The 17,686-nt window shown below is 40.0% G+C and overlaps 1 protein-coding gene across 1 annotated transcript in view; it reads right to left on the bottom strand.

Moving 5' to 3' along the window:
• Positions 1–17,249, bottom strand: part of LOC120561126 (scavenger receptor cysteine-rich type 1 protein M160-like) — a 34,686-nt gene extending 17,437 nt beyond the window's left edge. The window contains exons 1-5 of the mRNA XM_039804074.1: positions 17,240–17,249; positions 14,033–14,065; positions 13,641–13,928; positions 11,197–11,511; positions 10,813–11,103 (exon numbers count right to left, since the gene is read on the bottom strand). Coding sequence (XP_039660008.1) covers positions 10,813–11,103; positions 11,197–11,511; positions 13,641–13,928; positions 14,033–14,065; positions 17,240–17,249 — 937 coding nt within the window. The remainder of the gene's footprint in view (positions 1–10,812; positions 11,104–11,196; positions 11,512–13,640; positions 13,929–14,032; positions 14,066–17,239) is intronic.
• Positions 17,250–17,686: the final 437 nt, after the last annotated feature.

The following is a 17,686-nucleotide window of genomic DNA, read 5'->3' as shown; positions in this document are numbered from 1 at the left end:
ATGGAATACAGGATAGCATCAAATACCCTACCATTAGATAACTGCACAACACAGTGTAAATAACTAAATATCTGTCTTTAAAACTGTGCATATATCATTAAATGTCAAAGTCTGGAAATACAGCCGTTAAGCTCTCGCGCAATCATTACTCTATGTCCTTGTTAGCGGTCTAAAATTTGATACTGTTTATAACAAACTCTGCATGAAGAAAAGTGTGTTTGCCTATTACATTTCGATTTCAAATTGTATCTCGGGGTGGGGGATACCAGTTGTTACTGTGATTTTAGCAAGGTGTTAATCACAAATTGTTGTAGACTAAACATAAAATACTGCGGTGAACCCGTGCGTAATGCTGCATGATGGCACTGCTGGCCCTGCAGGAGGACTGGAATGGAAGAATCAGGAGAAAAAGAGACCTCAGGGACCATGACGATGACTGACTCATATGCCGATTTAAATTCCCTAATGTAGCTGTAATAGTAATATAGCTGCGCTCTTGGATCTATGTACTGAATTGGGTCCAGTAGAGAGGGCAACGCGCCAGAACCGTGCCATCCCGGTCCAAATACAGGTCCTCCCCACTCTGGGTGAAACCGGCTGTTTCCAGAGGGAAATGGCTGACAGCTAAGTGTTTTTTAAAATAAATATTATATATAATCTTCAACTTCATCACTAAGGCTTGTTTGGATATAATATATATTTCCGTTAAATCTTATTATATACATCTGGTATATCGAAGCTGTCCCCGAGTACCGTAATGCCTGCTGATTTGGAAGATTTTATGAATAAAAGGTAGTCTATAGATCCGGTTTCCATACGCTGTGCGACAACAGGCCGAAATTATAATTCAATTGGCAGCAATTCCCGAGCGTCTGAGAGTTTTTTTTTTTTTTTTTTTTCTCTCCTCCGTCAGTCGTCATGATTCGGCATATTTCGTGTGTAAGAACAACTGCCAGGGTCATTAACATACTGATCAGCATTCACGAGGTGCTTTACATTGACTATTTATGGTTAAAAATGGGCGTGTACAGGGCGGGATAAGAGGCTGATCCACGTACGCACGCTTGTAAGCAATCTGTGATTTATAAAGGGAACATTGCTTACAGGTGTGCGTACGCACGGTTTTATAAATCTGACTTTTTTTCGGCGTACGCCAATTTTAGCTATTGGGCGCACGTACACTTATAGTAAGGATCCTACGCACAGTTTTATAAATGAGACCCCTGGAGCAAAGAGAAGGAGCCTTTATCTTCCAGCAAACTGCAGGACTCATCTGAAGATGACACAAGTTTCGGGAGTCTGACACAAAATGGTCACTGGTGTCCTCCAACTCTGTGAATGCCTCCAACCCTTCCTCTGAAAGTGGAGAGGACACTGAAGATCCTGTCCATCCTAACATTGAATGGACAAGAATTGACAAGTCTGGTCTCCATACTGAGACGCTGCGCAATATTCAAGCACCGACCGGCATGATGACAGAGCCCACGAGATATGCCATATCAAGAATCCATGATGTGGCATCCTCTTTCGACCTTTTCTTCACTCCTGACATGATCCATCTGATTGAGGAAATGACAAACCTACACAGGAGGTGTTCAATCTCAGGATGGAGTGATGTGGATGCTCAAGAGAGTCGAACATACATGGGACTTCACACTTGGCAGGTGTGTACCGGTCCTAAGGGGAATCCACCCGGAGTCTGTGGGATGTCCATAGTGGGAGACCAGTCTTTAGGGCCACCATGTCCCACAAACGATTTGAAATGACAAGCGCCAGTTTACAGCACAAACAGGAGATAATGGGCCTCATTCACCAACCGTTCTTACGACGAAATGTGTTCTTAAACCCTTCTTACGAACTTTTTACGAAGATTCTGGCATTCACTAATGTTTTCTTAACTTGGATTTGTTCTTAGTTAAGAACAAAATCTACGAACACTGAAAAGCACTTGTACGCACATTTGAGTGATGACAATTTGCTCCAAATGATTGCTTACTGCATTTTATTTAATTCTACAGTCGTTTACAATGATGGTATTGTACTGTAATGTATTTCTGATGATTTGCTGAAAAAAAACTATAGTAAATATAGTACAAAAAAAATAAAAAAATAAAACACTAACACTGCAATTTACATCAGCAATTAAACTGATTAAATCTTGCATTATTTGGTGATTGATCGCAATTTATAGGGCCAAAATGCAGTGGTAGAATGTAACAAAGTACGATTCGTCCTAACTATACTTAAGTCAATTTTTCACGTATCTGTACTTTACTTAAGTAGACTCAATAGCGCATAGCCTACTTTTGACTTTTACTTGGTTACATTTTGCAGCAATTATCTATACTTTCTACTTCACTAAATTTCTACAATGTTCCTTTACTTTTTCTGATCAGTTTCCCCCCTGCCAAAACGTCTTCCTGACCGTCACACGTTTGTCTCACCAAGTTTGGTTGCCGTAGATACTGTATATATGGGGCACCGCTGATCCAAGCCGGCTCTGGTGCTCCAGAGCCCGGGCGCAGCACCGCTGACCCTCGGTAATACAGCCCTCGGTAAAAGTGAAAATGAAAAAGTTTGTTTTTATTATTCCCGTTTTTAAATCAAAGTTGCTATATCTATTTCTCTCCACAGCGTCATTTACTCCTCCGCCAGCCTGCGTAAGACGCGTTCATATCTTATTTATTTGGCTGGACCGCTTCACATCTCTCCATTTGCGCTGCTTCTCACACACACACACACACACACACACACACACACACACACACACACACACACACACACACACACACACACACACACACACACACACACACACACACACACACACACACACACACACACACACACACACACACACACACACACACACACACACACACACACACACACACACACACACACACACACACACACACACACACACACACACACACACACACACACACACACACACACACACACACACACACACACACACTTTATTTGCTTACTTGCTTGGTTAAATAAAATAAAATACAGCCATGAATAAAACCAACCGCATTCCGATTCTAACAACACATTTCTGTTTTATGCTGGTTAGGATAGGAACTTTTTTTAAAAGCCAGGCCTTGTTTGTGGTAGTGGACACCTTCTACTTTTGCTAAAGTACATATGTCTCTGGTTATTTGTACTTTTAAGTACTGAGATTAAGTACTTCCTCCACCGCGGCTCCGACAATCTCCGAAAACCTGTCTCCCAGGAGGTGCTAATTAGGAACAACTGGCACACGCTTTCAGTTACGAAGACGTGGGATTCATCAATCTTAAGAACACAGATGCGAACAATTCTGCTGTTTAAGAACACGTCATGAATCCGACGTAGACTTTTCTTAGGAACCTTCTTAACATATTTAAGAGAAAACTTAGGAAGATATTGGTGAATAAAATTATCATTGCTTGCTTACAGGTTCACACACACACACACACACACACACACACACACACACACACACACACACACACACACACACACACACACACACACACACACACACACACACACACACAAAAAAAAAAACAAAACACAAACAAAAACACACACACACAACAAAATGCTGGTTTTATACTGTAAAGGCAGTGAGATCAAAACATGTGGTTATAATGAAAGTCAATGGGGGCATTTTTGCCTCGAAGGTGTCCAGAGGGAGTATCTGGAATTACATAAATGTACTAATGCAATCAAATTAAATTTTGTTCATAATCTTTGATATATCCAAGCCTCTAATCCCCACCAAAGCCCCATCTACATATTATTCATTATATGGAGAAAAAGTGTTTTTTGTAATAAAAAATGAAATACTTCAAATAAATAAACTGGCATTTAAAGGGTTAAAATCCTGAAAATGATTGAATGTTTGGTAGTTTTCATTAGGTTAGAAGTTGTTTAAGTGATTTATGAAAAAAAAAAGCAGAAAAGAATATTGATATATGATGATTTAATAAGTTTTTGTGTACGTGGCCATTTTTGCCTCAAAAGGTGTCCAGGGTAAGTTTTTTTTAAGGAGGGCATGAGGGTTAAACCAATATTGTTCCCTTTGCCATTGATTAGTTATTAAAGTGACAGCGCAAGTCCCATTTACCCTAAACAGGTACATTATACAATAAGGTGTCTCCTACACCATTTTACCAAGCATTGGAGTTTAAAGTGGTGAAACAATTTTATTAATTCATTAGTTGTTTTTCCATTTTTGAGCATAGGTTAAGAGAGTTTCATACAAAACAGCAACATCTCAACCTTAAGTAGCGCTGGAAGTGGCAGTCATCAACTACACCCTGGCCTCTGAAGATATTGTGTAGTTTTGGGTTTTAAGGTCTTTATTGGGGATTTATTTGGTAGAAAGTGATGCTACACTCCATTACAGTCAGTCTGTAACTGTGATGACGGACAGGAAGCCTGAAGTGTTGATGTCTGCGCTGTGTGTTGACGTCAACACATGTATCAGGTGCAATCTAGCATCTACCCATGATCAGAGCCATACGGAATCTGCTGACGGATAATTCAGCAGATTTTTAAAATACAAATTAAAAACTTAAATGAAACTCACAATGTTAACACATCTCCACATGCTAAATTCTGCAGATTTTCATTCCGGATCACAGCTGAAAACTTTAAAAAAATCTGCACAGTTAGAGGTCACATCAGTTCAATAAAATGGACCCTGAATAAAGAAGTAGACAGACAGTTGGAAGATTACAGAAACAAGCCCACCTATCTGCCCTTCAGGATATCTTTTGTCCTGGATAACTTTACAGTTCAGTCCAAACCACTGACTGTCACTGTGTCACAGTCACTACCATGAAACTGAACGCACAAGGCGAGATTTTAACATTCTTATAGACACTTTAAAGAGCACTGGAAAGTCTATTTTTATTTCAGGTCCACTCCTCTCTCTAGGTCGTATCCAACTTAATACCTAGCTCTAGTCTACATGCAGCAATCACAATATAGGAACAATTTCCAGAACATCTGTTCTGGAAACGTGGCTCGCTGTTTGGCAGGGATGGTATTCATCCCAGTGCACGGGGCAACCAAATGCTCTGTGGGAATCTGCGGTATGCCCTGCAAACACAGACTCATGATTGACTGTCTACATTCAAGAGACCTGTGCACTCCCACACACCAGCTCCTTCCACAAACTAGCTCCATCATTCCAGTCAGAATCCGTAACAGACAAAACAAACTGGTGAAGAGTCTGAAGACACTATGTAAGAACAACAACTTCACTGCTAAGACAGTGAATTTAGTCTCTATCCCTTGTCAGCTGCAGTCTATCACAAAAAAGGAGACAGCTAATACATTTAACAAACTGACACTTGCCCTCCTGAACATCAGATCCTTGGCAGGAAAATCCTTTTTAAATCAATGATTTTATTATTAAGCACAACCTTGAATTTTTGTTTTTAACTGAAACTTGGTCGGACAATAACAGTGCTACTGTACTCATTGAGTCAGCTCGTCCGAATTTCAACTTCATGAGTGAGAACAGACTTAAGAAAAGTGGTGGAGTCACCATTTTGTTTAATGACTTATTTAAAATGTAAAAAAATTACCTTACGGAAATTTTGCTAGTTTTGAATATGTGGCTCTTCAGCTGAGGTCCTCTCCTTGAGCTATATTTCTTAATATCTACAGGCCACCTAAATACTGTGCAGCCTTTTTTGAAGATTTTGCTGAACTGCGGTCTGCGATCTGTATTGATTTTGACTGTGTGGTTATTGCTGGCGATTTTAACATTCATGTTGACAACCCCCAGGACAGAGGAACTAAATAACTATGTTGTGTTTTTGATAACTGGACTGACTCAGCATGTGACACAGGCCACACACAATAAGGGCCACACCTTAGACTTGATTATCTCCAAGGGTCTGAACATCTCCAATGTTAAGGTGACTGATGTTGCTTTATCTGACCATTTCTGGCATCCTCTCTGTACAAAAAGAAAAGTGTTCAAACAAAAGGTAATCAAAAAAAATGGTACATCACTGAGAACACCAGTGAGTCATTCATTCAGCTTTTCTCCTCCACACTAACCAAGGTTTCTCCAACACCTTCTCACAAGCTTCCAACAAAAATCCCTCCTTTTGGTACTCACTGTTAGCCTCCTTCCACATGGCCTTTAGCTCCACCAAATCACAGACAAGATCGCAAAGTTAATTTGAAATAATCTCCGCTGGATCCATACTGGAGTCAGCGGAGTCCATCTTGGCCAGATTGTACTGTCACAGGTACAATGGTAGACTCAAATGCACGACTCAGGATAGATGAAAAGGTACAGACAATTTATTGTCCAAGGAACAATAAGGCAAAACAAAAAAACAAAACTAGCAAAAACAAACTAGGAAAACGCTGGAGAGTGAGACACTCTAGGAGTAACAACAATCTGGCAGGGAACTAGTGAACACAGGTTAGTATATATACACCGGGGAGGGGAAGACAACCAGATACAGGTGAATAACATTAGGGCGGAGACAGGTAATCAAAAAAGGCCGGAAACAACCAAAGGCAGGAAGACAAGTGAAGTGAATGAAGACAAACAACGGATTTCAAAATAAAACAGGAAGTCCATGAAAACAAGCAGAAAACACAATAAGAGCGGGGCTGACGTGACAACAACTGGACGTGCCAACATTTTCTTAAAATGAAATGAAGAAAAAACTGAGGTGGTTGTTTTTGGAGCAAAATAAGAGAAACTGAAAGTCAGCTTCAAACGGCACTGTTAAAAACAAAAGACAAAGCAAAAAATCTTGGTGTTGTCATTGACTCTGACCTGAATTTGAACAGCCACATTAAGACAATAACAAAATCAGCCTATTACCATTTTAAAGGGGTGATAGAATGATTATATAGGGTATTTATCACATTAAAGGGGTGATAGAATGATTATATAGGGTATTTCGCACTGTTCCTTATGGTCTCCTAATGGGGTATGTAACATTGGTTGGGCTGAAAATTGCCTGGTTGGTATTTTATTGGCCCTTATGCATCCCTGTGTTTTGGCCCTATTTGTAACAAGAGCTTTTCTTCCAAATATGGTATGCTCATGAATATTTAGATGAGCTGCGCGCTGATTGGTTGAGTGAATTGCCATACACACACATTAGAGACGCGCGCTGATTGGTTGAGCCAATCCCCAATACACACACATTAGAGACGCGACAGAATTTCATATTCCAGACACTGCAATGTTTCGTTACCAAATTCACTTCTGAGACTTTTTTATGCGAGAAATCATCTATATAAAGCTCAAATATGGGCCGTTTTACGAAAATGGATGGCTAATTGTAAATTTTGTCCGACTATGTCTCGGAGTTCAGCGGCCGGTGCTGCCTGGGTTGCTACATCGCTGCCCTGCCTGTCCTCCGTCACAGACCCCGGCCTGCTGTGCACTCGATTGAGCTTGGCCGGCGGCCCGGTGCTCAATACCCGCACAAACTCACCCTTTTCTGGGTGACTGGACTACTAAACGCCGCTGCCCTGACAGAGCTCCAGGGCCTGCAGCTCGCTGTTCTCCCTCCCCTCTTCCTGCTACCAGCCGACTGGTGAGTGAGTGAGAGCTCGGTCAGCGAGCTTGTTAAGCCTGCAATCTCTTACCGCAGCCCGCAGGTTCCAGTTAATCTTATAATGGATATGTGTGTTGCGTTATTAAAAAAACAATCGAGGAAATAAAACGTGTCGGACTTTAGGAGCTCCACGCAGTCTGACGAGAAAGCGGCAGCCTGCTGGGCTCCATACCCAGGGCAAAGTCACCCTTTGTGGATACTGCACTACCAGGGCTCCGTGGCCGGCTGCCGGCATAACTATAATATATTTACAGTTTGAATTTCGTCCTGCCATAACATCTACCCCAATGTCTTATATAGCTAACCGTTGTGTCCGATTTGATTTTAAGGCGTTTTTATGAACGCAAAGCATCTTGTTAGGACGAGCAGCTGCTAGCTATATGTCCCATTCAAAACAATGGGAAACGATTGCAGGTAGATAGCTACACTTTCGGCATAACTATAGTAGCTATATTTCCGGTTTGAATTTCGTCACGCCACTTATATAACGTCTCCCCCAATGTCTTATAAAGCTAACTGTTGTGTCCGATTTGATTTTAAGGCATTTTTATCAACTTGAGGCGTCTTGTTAGGACAAGCAGCTGCTAGCTATATGTCCCATTCAATACAATGGGGAAATATCGCAGCTAGCTAGCTACACTTTTGGCATAACTATAGTATATTTTCAGTTTGAATTTCGTCACGGCATGAATATTACAGGTTCTCCAAGGTCTTACAAAGCTTAGCACTCAATTGAATGCATTTTTGTGAATGTCAGAAGTCTCGTTAGGAGGAGGCTAGCTAGCTCTCATTGATGGACTCCAGCTCACCGCGGGCTCTATCAATGAGACTCGTGGACAAGAGGCGTTTATTTCCCCGATTGTTTGTTTAAATAACTCAACACACCATTATAAGATTAACTGGAACTTGCAGTGTCCCATTGAATACAATGGGAAATGATTGCGGCTAGCTAGCTACACTTTCGGCATAACTATAGTATATTTTCAGTTTGAATTTCGTCACGGCATGAATATTACAGGTTCTCCAAGGTCTTAAAAAGCTTAGCACTCAATTGAATGCATTTTTGTGAATGTCAGAGGTCTCGTTAGGAGGAGGCTAGCTAGCTCTCATTGATGGACTCCAGCTCACCGTGGGCTCTATCAATGAGACTTGCGGACAAGAGGCGTTTATTTCCCCGATTGTTTGTTTAAATAACTCAACACACCATTATAAGATTAACTGGAACCTGCAGGCTGCGATAAGAGATTGTGGGCATAACAAGCTCGCTGACCGCGCTCTCAGTCACTCACCGGTTGGCAGGAAGAGGAGAGGGAGAACAGCGAGCTGCAGGCCCTGCAGCTCTGTCAGGGCAGCGGTGTTTAGTAGTCCAGTCACCCAGAAAAGGGTGAGTTTGCGCGGGTATTGAGCACCGGGCTGCCGGCCGAGCTCAATCGAGCTCACAGCAGGTCGGGGTCTGTGACGGAGCACAGGCAGGGCGGCGATGTAGCCACCCAGGCAGCACCGGCCGCTGAACTCCGACACACAGTCGGACAAAATTTGCAATTAGCCATCAATTTTCGTAAAACGGCCCATATTTGAGCTTTACATAGTTGATTTCTTGCATAAAAAGTTTCAGAAGTGAATTTTGTAATGGAATAGAGATCTGCGTGACCTACAGTACAGGCCAAAAGTTTGGACACACCTTCTCATTCAATGCGTTTCCTTTTTATTTTCATGACTATTTACATTGTAGATTCTCACTGAAGGCATCAAAACTATGAATGAACACATATGGAATTATGTACTTAACAAAAAAGTGTGAAATAACTGAAAACATGTCTTATATTTTAGATTCTTTAAAGTAGCCACCCTTTGCTTTTCTATTAATAAGGGAAAAAATTCCACTAATTAACCCTGACAAAGCGCACACACAGGGTTTGCAGCGCTATCAAAAAAGCAAAGGGTGGCTACATTGAGGGATCTAAAATATAAGACATGTTTTCAGTTATTTCACACTTTTTTGTTAAGTACATAATTCCATGTGTTCATTCATAGTTTTGATGCCTTCAGTGAGAATCTACAATGTAAATAGTCATGAAAATAAAGAAACACATTGAATGAGAAGGTGTGTCCAAACTTTTGGCCTGTACTGTAGATTCAGAAGACTACCTGATCTCAGGTCAGTTGTGTAGCCTATGTAAATGTTGGGGCGTGACTGTTCTCTTAATACACCCATGGGTGTGACAAAGTTACAGGTCTTGGGAGGTTGCCGTCAACTTCCAGCTTTGTTGAGATTCGCCCGTTTTCAGCGGCAGTTTCAAAATATGAGATTTTCATAGGAAAGGGGTGTCAATGGGATTTTGAGCTTCTATGTACGTCCTAGTTACCCACCGAACTGTCGTTATTCAACTATGACAGGGTAAAATCGGTTTTGCATTCTATCACCCCTTTAAGAATATATCAAGGATTAGAGGACTTATGTCTCAGCAGAATTTGGAAAAACTAGTCCATGCTTTTATCTTTAGTAGACGTGACTACTGTAACGGCGTCCTTACAGGTCTTCCTAAAAAACTAATTAGACAGCTGCAGCCAGAGTTCTCACTAGGATAAAAAAGTGGATCATATCACTCCAGTTCTATGCTGGTTTATAAATCCCTAAAAGGTTTAGGACCAAAACATATTTCAGATTAGACTGTTAGTGCATTATGAACCACCCAGACCTCTCAGGTCATCTGGGACAGGTCTGCTCGTGGTCCCCAGAGTCAGAACTGAATGGGGAGAAGCAACGTTCAGTTTTTATGCTCCACATATCTGGAACAAACTACCAGAAAACTACAGGTCCGCCCCAACTCTCAGCTGAAGACCGTTCTTTTTGATGATGCTTTTCGTTCATTTTTTATACTGAACAGTGAATTTTATTCTTGTATTTCATCTTGTATTAAATTTTAATACATAACTGTACATTTTATTTTTGGATTTTTATTCTCGTATTAATTGTTATACTGAACTATTATTTTTATTTATGTATCTTATGTGGTATTTGTTAATATTTTTATTCTCATTTTTAATCCCTATTTTGCTCTTTGTTTTTTAATGTTTGATGTTTTGTGTAAAGCACTTTGAGTTGCCTTGTGCTGAAATGTGCTGTATAAATAAAATTGCCTTGCCTTGCCTAAGGAGCTCACATTACTGTCATAGATGATGTCATAGATGATGTCACTGGTGGGCTTACCTGAACAGGTAAGATCCACCATGGAGTCAGAGGAAGCTGATGCTGCACACTCCCTCAAAGCAGATCCAGAATGAACACAGTCATACATGATCCACCACATAGATCTGTCTGAGGACTGTTTTCTCTCTCCTACAGAAACAGCAGAGCCACAGTCTAACTCTCTGCAGGCAGCAGCAGCTGTCTTCAGGGTCCAGCCAGAGTGCTTGTAACTCACTGGTCTCCATTCTCCATTATGTTTCACTTCCAGTGTTCCTGCACAGCGACTGTCTCCTGCAACCAACCTGACAGACTCTGTAGAGAAACCAGAGAGTCATCAGCAAAATAACTAAATGAGTTTCATTAGAACAGAAATGAACCAAATCAGAGCTGCAGCTCCTCTTTTACCTGAGCAGGTGAGCTCAACAGCTTTTCCACGTGAGCAGGTGTTTCTATCTGAGCCTGAGCTTCTACAGTCCAGGAGAGCAGACTCATGGCCTACACACTGGAACTCTTTGGTCCTCATTGGAGGCTCCACTTCTCCATAGAGCACCCCCTGGAGGACTGAAGGAGCCCCACAGCCAAGCTCCCTACAGACCACCTCTGCATCCTGCTGGTCAAAGTAATCTTCACACACTGAGGACCAGCGCTGGGTAGACTGGTTAGTGTTCACCTCCAGTCTGCCTGAGCACAGACTGGTCCCATTCACCAGCCTGACAGAGTCTGGAGAGATGATAGAATATATAATAGAGAGAGAGAAAAAACACCACACACAGAATAAAAAGATTTCATAAAACAACTGTTCAATGATTCAAACTGGACTCAGCACAGTTTCAACAGAAGTTGATAATTAACAACAGAAATCATCTTTACGGTGTGTTCAAACCGTCCGTTTCGGCAAATTCGGAGGAGAGGTTACGTACAAAGTCAACGGGAAGATGTGAATGATGCAAGTTGAAATATTTGAACTCATGCAAGAAATGTTACGCTGTGACTTGAAAGCCAATCACTTTACATCCTCTGATGCCTTGATGTTGTTGAAGCTGAAATGGAGGAACATATTACAGACAGATTGTAGCTGCACTTAGATCCTCGTTATTTACAGAGAGCGGATGCAAAAGGAGCCTTCTTTGGGAAAAGTAAGGGGAATTTTTTTTTTTTTTTTTTAATTTTTTTTTGTTTTTTTTTATAGTGATAGAAAGTAAAATAAAAAAAAAAAAAAAAAAAAAAAAAAAAAAAAAGAAAAAAAAAAAAAAAATAAATAATTTTTTTTTTTTTTTTTTTTTAATAAAAATAAAAAAAAATAAAAAAAATTTTATAATAAAAAAAAAAAAATTTTGTTGTTGTAGAAAAAAGGGGTGTTGTTTAGAGAAAAAGAAAAAAGTTTTTTTTTTTTAAAAAAAAAAAAAAAAAAAAAAAAAAAAAAAAAAAAAAAAAGAAAAAAAAAAAAAAAAAAAAAAAAAAAAAAAAAAAAAAAAAAAAAAAAAAAGAAAAACCAAAGCACAACAAGAACTGCAAACAAATTATGTAATTATTTAAATATTAAATATCGATAATTTACACAGATTTAAAACATCTTTCTAAGAGGATCGCAAAACATGAGAGCAGGGAGAGTCATCTGGATAATGCTGTGAAGCTGGGCTTACTTGGAATGGTAAACATTGGTGCCCAAATTGACAGTGCATACAGGCGCTCCATTGAACAGCATAACAATGAGGTGACAGGAAAACAGTTATGTGCTCAGTCGGATCATAACATGCATTAAACTGTGCAGAAAATGTGAAACTGCACTGCAGGGCCACGACTCTCTGAATCCGGGAATATGCTGATGTATTTTCAAAACTATGTGTGAGGGCAATTCGAGGCTTCACAGGCACTATGACACCCAGCTTATCTTTAAAGGGACATCCACCACTGTTCAAAACAAACTGTTGGACTTAATGTATGAATTGTACAGGGATGAGGTTGACACAAACAAGTGAACAATATATCATTTGTTGCTATACAGGCAGATTAGACAACGGATGTCTTTTGTCAATAACAAATGGTGGTTGTGTTGTCATACATGTTGCCTGACAATTAAGTTTGAGAGGTTATTGGAGTTTTTTATGTCAAAGACAAAACTGCACTTTCTAATAGTATCAAGGGTGTACTGAAACTACTGAATGATGATGGTGCAGTTGTAATGAGTGGAAATGTTTGAGTATAGACTGTAATGATAGAAACATTCTATGCCCACCAGCTAAACCTGACCTTGCAGCAACTTTGTTCAGCAAGGATGAGCATCCTGACTGTGTTTTGTTGTCATGGCTCTTGCAAAGTCAACACAGAGATGCATCCCAAGGCCACCCGATGTGCAGTGGAACCATAAAAGTAGGACAGTCAATGCAGTTTGGGTAACTGCACTGTGCTGCTCAAGTGTATGGAGGACATACACACACAACCAGGATGGGATAAGGCCACCATAAGTGAGGCACACGGCTGTCTGTTGGGAGTTTTTTTCACTGCTCATGGCAGAAGTGGATGTTTTATACAACACTGCAAAAAAGAAGCATTGATGCAACTGGGATTAGCATTGTGTTCGATACATTCTGCAGATTTTCATTCTGGATAATGGCTGAAAACTTTAAAAAAAAGACAGTGAATAAGGACATGATGAGAGAGACAGACAGGCAGACAGACAGACAGACAGACAGACAGACAGATGGTTTAAAGCTTCCAGAAACACGCCCACTTCTCTACACTTTCCAATGGAAACCACTGACTGACACTGGGACAGAGGAAGGAGCACACATTACTGTCATAGATTATGTCAAAGATAATTTCATAGATGATGTCACAGATGGCCTTACCTGAGCAGGTAAGATTCAGGATGGAGGCAGAGAAAGTTGATTCTGCACAATCCCTCAGAGCAGATCCATAATTAACACAGACAGAGCTGATTCTCCACACAGATCTGCGTGAGGACCCTTCTCTCTCTTCTACAGAAACAGCAGAGCCACAGTCTAACTCTCTGCATGCAGCAACTGCTTCCTTTAGGTACCAGGGAGAGCTTGAACACACTGGTTTCCATTTTCCATAAGTTTTCACCTCCAGTGTTCCTCCACAGGGACTGGCTCCTCCCACCAACCTGACAGAATCTAAACAGAAACCAGAGAGTCATCAGCAAAATAAGTAATTTTAATCAAGAAAAGATTAAACTGAAACTGCTGACTCTTTATTTGTGTTTTCTTTCTCTGTGTACCTCTTGAGATGATTTCTCCTTCAGCCTGGAGTCCTGAGGATAAATCAGAAGGTAAACATCAGTAGAAAGCAGCATGATTGGATCACAGCCGTGAACAGAACAAACTCTCTCAGGTTGTTCTGTAAAGAATCTTCTAGCAGCTCAGAAACAACTCAATGAACTCATTCAATTTACTAAAGATGAACACATGAATACACAGAACAAAGGTCTGCTGTTTGGGAGGAATTCAAAGAGAACTTATTCTGTATGTATCTTTAATTAAGCGTACCTATTATAAAATGTGCTAGAGCAGGGCTTCTCAAATCCGAACCTAACAGCAAGTCAATCTGGACCCAGCCCATACCTGAGTCACAAATACAATACCTTGTGAAGTGTAACATTTTCTATTTTTAAACAGATTTTCTATTGATCAATAAATTGTCAGTAACATTGAACATACAGCAGTAGTGTAATGGACCACAGCTAATTGGTGATCGTACAGACCCACTCACATTTTACATTTAACGCTGAGCCAAAAGGGGTCAGAGTGTGGTTACACTTCCTGTAGTCTTGTTTTGCCAGACCTCCCTCCACAGTGCTACGGAGATGGGCCTGGCTTGTCTAAACAGCATTCTGTGATGGGAGAAAAATGTGCTCTGGTGTATTGGCATTTCTGTTAAAATCCACCTCGATTTTTGCCTATTTGCTACACCCAAATGGAAAAGCTTATAACAGAAGAACTACAAGACCAAGATAACAGTGTTGAAAAAAAGAAGAGAAAGTTGTTTATTTTGTGTTCTAAGTCCAGTTTTGTAGGTATTGGCATGTGTCTGTACATGTGTGGTAATTTATATTAGAAGCAGTTTGTTTGAGTTATAGAACTATAAGTCTGCAAAATACTAAAATGTTTAAACATTCCGAAAAAGATTACAAACTAAATAAGGTAAATGTGTTTTTGTTGTTGTTTATTTGCCTACCCCTCTCTTATAATTCAATTCAATTAAATTTTATTTATAGTATCAAATCATAACATCAGGCTTTATCGAAGAGGAGAGTTTTCAGTTTACTCTTAAATGTGATGACGGTGTCTGCCCCCCGGACCCAGACTGGGAGCTGGTTCCACAGGAGAGGAGCCTGATAGCTGAAGTCTCTGGCTCCCATTCTACTTTGAGAGACTCTAAGAACCACAAGTAGCTCTGCATTCTGGGAGCGCAGTGCTCTAGTGGGACAAAAAGGTACATGAGCTCTTCAAGATATAATGGTGCTTGACCATTTAGAGCTTTGTAGGTCAGGAGAAGGATTTTAAATTCAATCCTGGATTTGATAGGAAGCCAATGCAGAGAAGCTAATACAACAGGAGAAATATGATCTCTTTTCTTAGTTCTTCTCAGAACACAAACTGCAGCATTCTGGATCACCTGGAGAGTCTTAAGGGACTTACTTGAGCAACCTGATAGTAAGGAATTACAGTAGTCCAGCATGAAAGTAACAAATGCATGGACTAGTTTTTCAGTATTGTTTTGAGACAGGATGTACCTAATTTTGGTAATGTTACGAAGGTGAAAAAAGGCTGTTCTTGAGGTTTGTTTTAAGTTGGCGTTAAAGGATATATCCTGATCAAAAATAACTCCAAGATTTCTGACAGTAGTGCTTGAGGCCAGGGCAATACCATCCAGGGTAGCTATATCTTTAGATAATGAGGTTCGGAGGTGTTTGGGGCCCAGCACAATAACCTCAGTTTTGTTTGAGTTTAACATCAGAAATGTGTAGGTCATCCATGATTTTATCTTTAATGCACGCTTGAAGTTTAGCTAACTGACTTATTTCGTCTGGTTTGATTGACATGTATAATTGGGTGTCATCCGCATTACAGTGAAAGTTAATTGAGTGTTTCCTAAAATTATTACCTAGAAGAAGCATATTTAAGGATAATAGAATTTGTCCAAGCACTGAGCCTTGTTGGACACCATGGCTAACTTTAGCATTTAGGATTCATTGTTAACATCAACAAATTGAGATCAATCCGAAAAATAGGACTTAAACCAGCTTAGTGTGATTCCTTTAATGCCAACTAAATGTTCCAGTCTCTGTAATAGGATGGTATGGTCAATAGTGTCGAATGCAGCACTAAGATCTAGTAAGACAAGTACTAAGACAAGTCCTTTGTCTGACGCAGTTAGAAGGTTTTCACCAGTGCTGTCTGTGCTATGATGCTTTCTAAATCCTGACTGAAAGTCCTCAAATAAACTATTGCTATGTAGAAAGTCACATAATGAATAATTAAATGGTTTATTAGAAATGGGAAATAGAGAACATTAGTGTTGCTGTCACTGATGAAGAAGTTGACTAGTTACAACCATAAGACAATGATAGATGAAACCTAAACTTTGGGAGCCACCATTTTTCTATATATATATATATTTTTTTTTTACTTATTTCCTTTTTTCTTTTATTACTTTAGCTAAATTGCTTTAATAAGTTTTTAGAAAAAGATAGAGTTAATATGTCGTAATAAACAATACAGAGGATATAGTTTCAATTACATTATGGGAAGGAGCTAAAGCAGTTATGAGGGTTTACATTATTTCATATTTCTCTGCACAAAAAAAGGCTGGAAAGCACATCTAAATCAGTTATTAGACTAAATAAAAATAATGGAGGATAAACATGGGACCACAAATAGCACTGAAGGTGAAAACTAAATTAAAAAGCGTCTTGAATTAGATAAAACACGCAAATTGGAGAATGATAGATTAATGAGATTTACACAACAGGAATGCTACGATGGTGGATCAAAATCTGTGAACATTTTAGCCATAAACTTAAAGACAAATGATTGAAGCTTATATCACAAAGCTTCAATGGGATCAGAGAGAAACAACTGATAAAGTAATTAAAACATACAGTACAGGCCAAAAGTTTGGACACACCTTCTCATTCAATGCGTTTCCTTTATTTTCATGACTATTTACATTGTAGATTCTCACTGAAAGCATCAAAACTATGAATGAACACATGTGGAATTATGTACTGAAAAAATGTCTTATATTCTAGTTTCTTCAAAGTAGCCACCCTTTGCTCTGATTACTGCTTTGCACACTCTTGGCATTCTCTTGATGAGCTTCAAGAGGTAGTCACCTGAAATGGTTTTCCAACAGTCTTGAAGGAGTTCCCAGAGATGCTTAGCACTTGTTGGCCCTTTTGCCTTCACTCTGCGGTCTAGCTCACCCCGAACCATCTCGATTGGGTTCAGGTCCGGTGACTGTGGAGGCCAGGCATGTCGCTGCAGGATGCTGTGGTAGCCATGCTGGTTCAGTATGCCTTGAACTCTGTGTGGCATTCATCTGGTCTCTAATCTGAGCTGCTGTTAACTTGCGATTTCTGAGGCTGGTGACTCGGATGAAGTTATCCTCAGCAGCAGAGGTGACTCTTGGTCTTCATTTCCTGGGGCGGGCCTCATGTGAGCCAGTTTCGTTGTAGCGCTTGATGGTTTTTGCGACTGCACTTGGGGACACATTCAAAGTTTTCGCAATTTTCCGGACTGATTGACCTTCATTTGTTAAAGTAATAATGGCCACTCATTTCTCTTTACTTAGCTGATTGGTTCTTGCCATAATATTAATTCTAACAGTTGTCCAATAGGGCTGTCGGCTGTGTATCAACCTGACTTCTGCA

Source organism: Perca fluviatilis, chromosome 6 (genome assembly GCF_010015445.1).
Source record: "Perca fluviatilis chromosome 6, GENO_Pfluv_1.0, whole genome shotgun sequence".
Classification (NCBI taxonomy): Eukaryota; Metazoa; Chordata; class Actinopteri; order Perciformes; family Percidae; genus Perca; species Perca fluviatilis.
Note: the sequence above shows the minus strand (reverse complement) of the source record. Positions and strands in the feature narration are given on the sequence as shown.